The sequence below is a fragment of the Geospiza fortis genome, unplaced genomic scaffold (genome assembly GCF_000277835.1).
Source record: "Geospiza fortis unplaced genomic scaffold, GeoFor_1.0 scaffold443, whole genome shotgun sequence".
NCBI lineage: Eukaryota > Metazoa > Chordata > Aves > Passeriformes > Thraupidae > Geospiza > Geospiza fortis.
In genome coordinates this window covers 2,390,112-2,400,402 of record NW_005054335.1, presented here as the reverse complement: position 1 = coordinate 2,400,402, position 10,291 = coordinate 2,390,112, and the positions used below count along the sequence as shown (strand labels likewise).

Below are 10,291 nucleotides of genomic sequence, written 5' to 3'. Positions count from 1 at the left end.
GATAGATAGATAGATAGATAGATAGATAGATAGATAGATAGATAGATAGATAGATAGATAGATAGATAGATAGATAGATAGATAGATAGATAGATAGATAGATAGATAGATAGATAGATAGATAGATAGATAGATAGATAGATAGATAGATAGATAGATAGATGGATGATAAGATAAATAATTTCTTGTTGGTAAGATGTGTATGCCCTACTTTAATTGTGAAAGTAGTGTTTGAATTTAAGTTATTATGACATGGTTATAAGTAACAAAATTAAAACAAGTAACTAAACTAAAACCTTCCTTGCCCACGCAATATTTGTCTTGCCTCTTTTAAAGTGTAATGAACTCTTTGTATTTTTTAAAATAAACATTATGATAATTATGTTTTATTTTCGGTGCTTTTTCCACTGAGAGCTCAGTAGGGTTTAACTTACTTGTGGTAAATACTCAGAGATAATGATTTATAGTAGAACAGGTACTAGTTTTTACTAAATGGTCTTTTTCAGTGTTTTAAGAACAGTGGCTTTAGCTTGAACAAGCATGAACAAAGCTTGGGGTTTTCTAAAACAACAGTGTATTGAAGTTACTGCAAAATGGCTCTTCTCTATTTAGAAAAAATAAAAGTAATACATATTTCTAATTTTAAAATATTTTCTTTTCTTTACAGGACCCTTCGATATGTTCCTGAAAGCTCTCAAGACAAAATTATTGCTGATGAAGACGTCTTTGAAACACTACTGAGAATATTTAAAGCTCTGTTCATAAATGACTTAAGTAGACAAGCAGATATTCTGGCCTTACTTCCAGAAGTCAAGTGTCAATATCTAGAATTACTTTCTGTGGAGCAGAAGCGGTCAGAAGTAAAGTTTTGTAACCATCAGGGTCAGCACGCATTCAGTCCTGAGGAGGTTTTGTTCAACACGCTTGGGTTCACTGTTAGCAGAGACCGGAGTTCGCTGGTGTCTGCTGGAACTGGAGTCTTTGTTACCAGAGGTTTTGTTCCGAAAGGGACGGTTGTGTCTATGTATCCTGGTAAAGGAGTGTTCATATTTTTTATTAAGTTAGATGGGACTTCTAACCATCTGATCATGGAATGCCAAAGATCTACACTAATTTTTATTCTATGGGTTTTCTTTCTGTCATTCCTTAACAAAATCACCAGTTAGGCTGCATGAGAATATTTGTAAACTATCTAGAGTTATTTTGGAAATATAAAAAACAATGTTGGGAAGGATAATTTTGTTTATAAAAAAAATTTAGTAGTTAAAGCCTGATTTTTCTGCAGCTGCAAGACTTGTTTCTGATTCTTTAAATGTAAATGCACAGGAGAAACTTAAAGTAGATGAACAGAACAGTTTAATTCCTTGGGGTTTTTTTTTTGGTTCAGGATTTGAAAAATGAGGTTTGAGATCTCCACACAGGTGAGTAGACAATTGCGTGAGCTTCTTCAAAGTACAGAAGTACAAAATGGAGAATGAAAATAAAACCTTCATTTAGCAGAACTTTATTCCATGAAGTGTGTTTGGCAAAATCAGTACTTCTCTCTTCCTCATTTCTTGGAATTGTATTTGCATACATTTCTTAAAAAGGTTTGTAATTTTATCAGTATGGCCAAGCTAGCAGCTCTACTGAGTTGCTTGGGGTTTGTTAATGTCAGCAGAATCATCCCCCGTGGTCTCTGGCCTGTGCCAGCAATGCAGCATCGGGAGCAGCCCCAGCATTCCCTGGGCAGTGGAGTGCATTTTTTGGAGTGCTTGGCCACTGCCATTGATTACTCGTGAGCTGACTGCAGGAGTTGAGTGACAGCGGGAGAGAGCCTGCCACTTCTGCAGCTCACTCCAGATTTCAGGCATGTACTAGATGTGAGCGTAGGCTCATTCAGAGTCTCCTGTGACGGCTCTTGTAGCAAAACAAGAGGATGGGCTGTTGAAATGCCTTCTCAGGATATTGATCTGCCATGCTGGGCATGGGACCTCTGTACAGGAACTGCAGCCTGCCTGTGTCTTTGCCTGGCTCCATGTGAGATTGCAGTGCAGGATTTCTGCAGAGAGGTGCTGAAGATGTAGTGGGTGTGAGCGATACAGGACAACGATTTCATGAAAATTGGCGAGCCAGTCAGCTTGCTGGTTGCTTTTCTCTGCTTGGAAGTTGTCACCGGTTAAATCCTCCCCTCAGATTTGGGAAACAGTCTGCTGAAATATTTTGTTCCTGGTTTGTCATTTTTCATCTCCTGGACCAAACAAAACCCCTATGGTAATGGAGGGAGGTGTTTCAGATTCTTTGCTGAATCTGTGTGTGTCTTGGAGTCCTGGTGCAGTAGTAATAAAACAGTTTAGTATCTTAAACTGTGTTTTCCTGAACAATTATCACCTGATGTTTTCATCTCTGAACCACCCTAGTTGGCTGTATGGCTTTATCTACCTCTCCCAAAGATACTCATTTCAGGCCTTCTATGATTTTCTGTGAGGTTTCTCTGTTTATAAATGTGTCAGCTCATTTACTTGAGAGGGGATTTTTTATATCCCAAAAACTTGTGTCTGAAAGTTTGTAGATTTACAGATGTCAGTGTCAATAAGTGAGAGGGGATTTCTGTACTACCCACTGTCTCTCCTTTGAGTTTCTGTGTGGAGGGGACTGAAAGCTGATTCTGACACTTAACTTACTTTCTTCTGAAATAATATCTGTCTTGCAACAGGTACAGTATACAGAAAGCATGAGCCCATCTTTTTCCAGTCCCTTGGCAATCCCTTTATTTTTAGGTGCATTGATGGTGTCCTTATTGATGGGAACGATAAGGGACTGTCAAGATCAGTGTACAGGTAAGCAGAAGTGGAGGATTGCCACTCATCTGATTTAAAACAGGGGTACTCCTCATCTTCCCTGTTTCTTACCCTGAGTTGTGCATGATTGTCATTCACCTGTGCATTGCTCATAATTCAAACAGCACAGGGGTGAGAGATGTTGGATGTGATCCATTATGTACTTGTGTCTTCTTCTGTAACACCAGTGAGATGCATTCTGATGTAGAGATCTTCCTGTACAGAAAATAGTTGTGCTAGAGCAGGATGTAGTGTAAAAGTATTGAAATGTTTCTGAGCTGTTACTCAAACCTGCTTACTTCATTAAGTCTAAGTCCCTGCTCCTCATGGGACCACCTAAAACTGAACCGTGTGACCAAGAGCATCACAGAAACATTCCTTGAACTGTGACAGACTTGGTGCTGTGACCGCACCCCAGAGGAGCCCTGTGACCAGCCACCCTCTCAGTGAAGAATCTTTTCATAATGTCCAGTCTGAACTTCCCCTGACACAGCTAACGGTTGATTTACCTTAAGATATAATTTGTTGCAATTTGTGTTTAAATATGATGTGAAAAGAACTAGGAGATTGATAGAAATTAATACCTAGTTTGAATAGTAATACCCATAAATACCAGATTTTAATTTTTGGAGTGAGTTGAAAGCTATTATTGTAATGAGTCTTTGCATTTTAAGAGATGAATGAAAGGTGTTGACACTTCCGTAATGATAGTGTTAGATGTTGATTTGTGGAAGAGTGTGTGGTAGTTTTGTGCCAGGTTCTTCTAGCAGAGTCTGAAGGACACCACAGTGTAGTGGGATCTCTTGGTCTATGCACATGCCCTCCACGCCAAGTGGGTTGGGCAGCTGTAAATTTATGCAGTGGCCATTCCTACAGAGGAAGTAAGATAACCTGTGAGACAAAGGAGCCATGATCCCCGCTAATACTGTTGGGCATTTCAGGTCTTGCAGCAGAAGAGATCAGCTTGGCCCTTTTCAAATGAGTGATGAGAGCTGGCTCACAGCCACCCTGCAAAACCCACTGGCAGTGGGACAGTACGTCAACAACTGCTCACATGGTAAGTTGTCAGGTAAATTTTCCAAGTATGTGTTTGGCTTTATGGATAGAAATTATTTTGAAGGTGACACAGAACAGGAAGTTGATCTTGGGGGGGCAGTAGTATTATTTAAAACAAGCACTCAGGGAGTAAAACTTTCCTGAGGTTTTTTGTCACAACTGACTTAGAATCCTTCCATGCAGCAACACTTCAAATACACTTTTTCTCACTGATGCCCCAGTTTCCTTCCTGGTATGTAGAATGAAGGCACACACGCCCCAAAAGTGAGATGGTGGGAAAGGATAACTGGCAAAATACCACTGGACTAGGACAATTTAGAGTTGCACATCAAGTTTCCCAGTATTGTTCCAGAAGGCTTTGTGAGAAAACTACCTACGGTGACATGTGCAGTAAGATTCTATCGCTGCTCACTTTGAACTGTAAGACCTTTTTTATACTTCCTTACGTTTATGCACAAAATCTAGGAAATTGTTGTAATCACCCTTGTTGGACCTGAAGAAGGGAATTACTTATTCTTTGTCACTGTTGGTTTAAGTAACTCACGGGAACAGTTGTATTGTACAGAGAGTTGAATTGATCCCATACTCAGCTTCTAAGTGGGTTTCATAGCCTGCATTACACTAAAGATTCTCTTCCTCCAAGTAGCATTCAGAAAGGCTGCTGGAGGAGCAAAGCTTGCTGGGGATTGGCACAGAGATACAGGGGTGTCCCATGAAACTGTTTCTTCCACGTCATGTGTATGTGATTTTTCTCTCTGCCTATGTTTCTGACATGTTTTGCCATGAGGCAAAAATATTTTCGATTTTTTTTTTAATTGTAAAAGCAAACACTGTGTATTTGGAACCATTAGCAGTGCTGTAAGCTACCCCTGCCACTAAACAAGATGTGCCTCTTCACTGACATGTTGATAACTGGGCAGAGCTCCTATAGTTGATTGCATACCTCTTGTGTATTTCAAAATAGGCCTTCAGAGGAGTGTGGTACCTCCCAACAGAGGAACGGTTTTCAGGCTTGGTGAAGCATCTGGTTCTTCTGTAGCAGCACATTTGATGTTTTTACACATCTCTAAGCCCTATCTAATAACTTTTTTTTTAATTCCTAGAAAAAGCAGCAAACGTGTGTTATCAAGAGTTTGACGTGCCAGGACATTTTCCAGTAGAACTGAAACAGTATCTTCCAAACATCGTCTACAGCCATGACATGGAGAGGTTGGCAGCACATGAAAGAGCTCATAGATTTGTATGATACAATGCATACTGCATGTGTAAAGAAAGGACAGACATGGTTGAAAAATAACAAACCATGTGAAGATGAGATACACCAAAGTGTGCAACTATATGGGGGAGTTACCTCTCTGAATAGACTAATTTTAATTACAAGACTCCTCATCCTTTTTTCCACATTTTCACACATGAAATCAGCATGTCCCTGAAGACACAGTTTTACAAGCAGTGTTGCACTATAGTGCAATTCTTCTGAATCCCATAAAGCAGTAGTTGTACTTTGTATTACAGTACTGAGGCTTTTCAGTACATATCTCAAATCCGTTTCAACCTTGACCAAAGCCCTTCTGAGATAATTCAGATTTAGGCTTCTTACTCTCTGTTCTCCAGGTCATCTGCTTATGTGACAAATAAGCAGATGAATTTGCAAGAAGAAACCTAAAATTGTATTGAGACAAGTGAAACACTGTGCAATACAAGGGCATATAGTTACAGTACAGTTAGTAAAATTACAACATCCTGTTTATGACTTGAAAGTCCACCTTTTTTCAGAAATTAGAATACTTGGAAATATTAAGATAATCCTCTTAATTTCAAGGATGTATGAGTTTTAGAGCAGATCATCTGAACTTTTAGTGTAATTCTGGAGTTATTTAAGTACTTTGAAATTTCATTGGAGAAAGTTGTGTATATTGGAAAAATGGCTTTTCTGATTAAACTTAGAGTTTGTTGAGTGAAGGTCAAAGATGCACTTGGAATCTGCAGATAATTGAATAAGTACTAATAAAATAAGCAGTAGTACTAAATTCTCAGGAAGCCTAGATACTGTACTTGAGGTGTGAAAGCACATAAACTATAGGACTGCTTCAGGAAGGGGGAATTTTGCTCTTGCTTGGAATCTGTCCAAGAAAATATGGTCTTCTGGTCATCGTTTCTCCCAGTGTGCTACCACCAGACAAAAATCCCATCTGCTTCTAGGTGCTTGCTTCAATACTGATGTATTCCATGCTGACAGCATCTTTTTATGTCTTATGAAACTGTTCTCAGTACTTATTTACCTTGTTGTTTCATATGTTTTAAAATGGCTTCACACTAAATTTCGAATAGTGGAGACTTGAGCTCATGCTGTTTTCCACTTCCGGGTTCATTAGTACGCAAAGCATGTGCTCTCCTTCTCAGAACACATACTTCAGTTTTAGGGCATGATCATTCATTAAAAGGAAGTTTAGAGGGCTGGGTTTCTACCTCTCTAAATTTCTCTGCACAAAACTGCCTGCCAGCTCCTGATTTTAGCTGACTGAGGGAGCTGGGGGTGTTTGTCCTGGAGAAAAGGAGACTCAGGGATACCCTTATCCCTCTCTACAAGTTCCTGAAAGGTGGCTGTAGTCAGGTGGGGGTTGGTCTCTTTGAAAGAGTGATAAAATACTGGAGTGGTCTGCCCAGGGAGGTGGTGGAGTCACCATCCCTGGATGTGTTTAAAAAAAGACTGGATGTGGCACTTGGTGCCATGGTTCAGTTGTGGTGTCAGGGCATGGGTTGGACTCAGGGGTCTTAAAGGTCCTTTCCAACCTCATGATTCTGTGATCATTGACCCACCCCTGCAGATAGCAGCAGGTCTCTGGTGCAGCTAGGAGCTGTCTTCCTGGGTGGTGGTGGGCCTTAGGAGAGACACTTTAGCCAGCTGGCACCTGTGGACAGGTGTGTCCACAGGAGTGGCTTCTGCTGCATGAACTTTGCTGTAGCTTCTGTTCCTGTTTGTGTAAGTGCGTCTCTTGCAGTCTTGACTAATTCTTTTCATCTCTGAATGATTGTGTGGAAAAATTGAGTGGGAATACTTTTTGCATACCCACATTGGCTGTTGGTTTTTAAATTATATTGGTTTTGCTTATATTGCTGTCTGTATTCCAGTGTTGTTTTCCCGTGTTCCCTGCCCTGCATTATGCATATTACTCAAAACTAATCTGGATGAGGCCACTGGTTTAGCTTCTTGAAATGAAGAATTGAAAACAATTCAAAGGAAGATATAACTGTTCATTTTCACACATTTTGCTTCTTCTTTTACAGCCACTTGAGGTGTGTAGTTCTTGTCACTCTCAGAGACATCAAGCAAGGAGAAGAACTTTTTTCAAATTACTACACTGTTGTCAGCTGAATTAATAGATTCAAAACTGAAGAAATCTCTGTCAATAAAATATGTATGGTGCCTGTACTTCAAGTTTCATCATCATTTTTATGTAAGGGAGAACTGTCGTTTTACCATTCAGAGAGCAAAACTGTAGAAATTCAGCAAAACAGTTTCTCTGAAAATAGTCCACATTTGATGCACAGGTGAAGATTTAGCTATTTACATCATTAGGTTCTCAGATATCTGCTGCTGTTGATATTTCTGTAGTTGTACTTGGTGTTCAGCTGTCCATAAGGTAGTTAATAAAATTAAAACCTAAGTTCTGGACATGTAATTTAACCTACCAGATTGCACAGTTGTCTGTAACTGGAACTGTTGTCGTGTTTTTTCCATTTAATTTCCTGTGCTTTAAAGGGATGCAGCTTGTAAGAATGACTATCCTCTTGAATTGTGTAATATATAATGCTAATCCTCATAGTTCACAGTAGTTACTAAGTCTATTTTTGGTTTTCTTGAAGCTGACCCCTTTGGTATCACCTTGCTTTTAAAAAACACAGCAGTACAGGCAGTTGTCCTGATCTTGTATGAAGCCCGTTTTGGAACCTGATCTTGTATGAAGCCCATTTTGGAACCATGCTGATGGGCCCTCAGCTGTACCTGCACAGTGCACTGTCATCTCGAGGCCATCTTGAGCCACTGGCTTCAGCTGTGGCAGTCCTGTGTGCCTTTAAGCCTCTCCCAGTCCCGATTCCAGTGATTCATGGCAAGCTTCCTGGCACATAGCAACTTCATTGCTTTTATTCTGCAAGAGAACATCATTAATCAGTTGCTGGTATAAACAGGGCCAGCTATTCCCACGTTGAGTTTTGCTGCTGTCTGCAAACTGCTTTCAGAAAGATGAAACCAGTATTTAACTGCAGAAGTCCAAGCAAGCCTCCCAATGAATTTGTGGTTGGCATAAGCTCATGAGAGAGGAGGAGCTGGGAAATGCTGTGCTGTTACAAATTGGGTAGTGGCTGGGGCAGCCAGGGTGCCCTGCTTAGCTGCTGAGGCATCATCTCCTTTTCAGAATGCAAAGCTTTGTGGTGTTTGCATTATGTGGTCTGCTTCCAAGCCTGAACCTTGCCTGTCACATTCATTTGGAAGCCCTTCACTGCCAGAGGAGACTGGCTATTTCAGCAGTTAACCAGCTGAAGTTAACTAGCAGAGCTCTGAGACAGTGGCATCAGGCTCAGCATGGATTGTGCAAGTTTCATGATGACGCTCAGGGTGACTTCTGGTGACATTCTTTGTGTCATCACTGCTTGGTAAGGGATCAGAGCAGTGATCACCACTGCTGAAGAGGGAATTAATCCTCCATGACTCTGAGGATCCCTTCTCTCCTGAGCTGACTCTTCTCCTTAGCTCTCTCAGAGGTTATTGGGACGTCTTGATCTGTGGAGGAAGCTGGATGTCAAGGGCACTTGCAGTGTTCCTAGTGCAGGGGTTGTGGTTCCCCAGGCAGCTCCCATGGCACTCTGGAAGGAGGAGAGCAGGAAATGTGTGTGTGTGCTACTGCTTATTTGTCCCTTTTCACTTGCTATTACACCTGCTGTTCTTTCCTGGCCACTGCTCATCAGACCCTCCCATGAGCTGATCTGACTTGCTAAGCACAGTAACACCACCACCACCACTCCATGCTTTCTCTGCTGTTTTGTTCTCTTCTATTGCAGTGAGCTGAAGCAACTCATAGAAAACAGTTTATAGAAGGACCGGAGTGAGCCAGAGAGCAGGAAGCCTATAGGTGATGTCAGAGTTGATAATTTGACTCCCTGGGTCTTACAAAGGTGTGCTTTCAGACAATTCCATTTCGCACATAAAGGTGATGCTGTACTCGCTCACTGCCTGCCAGGCTGCTTTGCTCCCCGCTGCCGGTTGCTCCTCCCCCTGCCCCCCTCTGAGCTCCGCCTCTGGAACTCACCTGGCAACACAGGGAGACATGTCAGGAACTGCAGCAGGAGGGAGTGGTGATGTTCTGCCACCTTGAGATCTGTTCATATCAGGCCTGTTGGCACAGCAGGCAGGTGCGTGCCAGCCACAGCAAAGGAGCGGGTGGGGATAAGAAGTCGTGCTGCAGGGCAGGAGTGTGCCCATGGCTCAGCACGGTGAAGGGAGCAGGAAAGCACATTTCTGCTGGGGCATCCTGGCCCCCTCCCCTGTCAGAGGGACAAGACTTACTGGGAGCTTAAAATTATTTCCCCTACAGAGAGGGAAGAGAAATCCAAGAACTAGTAGAGGAAGTGTTTTATCAAACTGATAGCCAGGGTTTATGCTTGTACTGTTTGTTACCTTGCAACTTGCTGACAAAACAAGTCAGTGGGGGAGGCAGCAGCAGTGACTGGTTGGGTAGATTTGGAGGTGAGGGTTAGGTCATGCTGTTCATGGGATCCCCAAGCTCAGCAGCACTAGAGCAGCAGCCCCAAGCCCTGCCTGGACCCAGAAGCCCTCGGCAGCCAATCAGCCACTTTGCCAGGAACAGTGCAGCAGATTTAATCAGCTCCAAGGAGCTTCAGCAACCCAGAATACAGTGAACAGGAACATGGTACTGCAGGATGATCAGGAAGGGATCCTTTGACCATCTGGAAGGATCCAATAGAGACAGATAAACAGACTCAGTATCTGGTGGGGAAGAGCCATGAAAAGATCCTTTCAGCCTCAGTCTTATTAATGTAAGCTAATATCAGCATAAGCTTTAGTTATGGTGCTGCTGCACCACAGAGCTCATTCCCCTGCAGCTGTTGGACTCACTGACTCAGCCATGTCAGAGGCCTCCAGCCAGACACAGACCCGCGGATGACAAATGTATCTCTCCAGAAATGTCTGATGCCTCTCAGGCTGGGCCAACAAACAGTTCTTTTGCAGAAGGTGTGCTGTGGTTGAAGAGATGTGTAACTGGGTGAAGGAGCAGAGGAAGAAGTGAACAAGTTAAGTAGTATTTGAGTGAATGAGTGAGAGATTGACCAGTTATTTACAGAGATGCTACACTCTCAAGACTCTCAGGAGTCTCAAACCTCCATGGTAGTGGAGA

The 10,291-nt window shown here is 42.1% G+C and overlaps 1 protein-coding gene across 1 annotated transcript; it reads left to right on the top strand.

Moving 5' to 3' along the window:
- Positions 1 to 670: 670 nt before the first annotated feature.
- Positions 671 to 7,549, top strand: SETD9 (SET domain containing 9). Its single transcript, XM_031057850.1, has 5 exons — positions 671 to 1,032; positions 2,696 to 2,819; positions 3,761 to 3,876; positions 4,979 to 5,084; positions 7,164 to 7,549. The coding sequence occupies exons 1-5, from the start codon at positions 1,023 to 1,025 to the stop codon at positions 7,249 to 7,251; spliced, it is 444 nt and encodes a 147-aa protein (XP_030913710.1). The 5' UTR covers positions 671 to 1,022; the 3' UTR covers positions 7,252 to 7,549.
- The last annotated feature ends 2,742 nt before the right edge of the window (positions 7,550 to 10,291 follow it).

Excerpts from the sequence above, each read along its gene's own strand:
- SETD9 (XM_031057850.1), top strand. Across the intron at positions 3,877-4,978 it reads CGTCAACAACTGCTCACATG|AAAAAGCAGCAAACGTGTGT; the intron begins GTAAGTTGTCAG and ends TTTAATTCCTAG. Across the intron at positions 5,085-7,163 it reads TACAGCCATGACATGGAGAG|CCACTTGAGGTGTGTAGTTC; the intron begins GTTGGCAGCACA and ends CTTCTTTTACAG.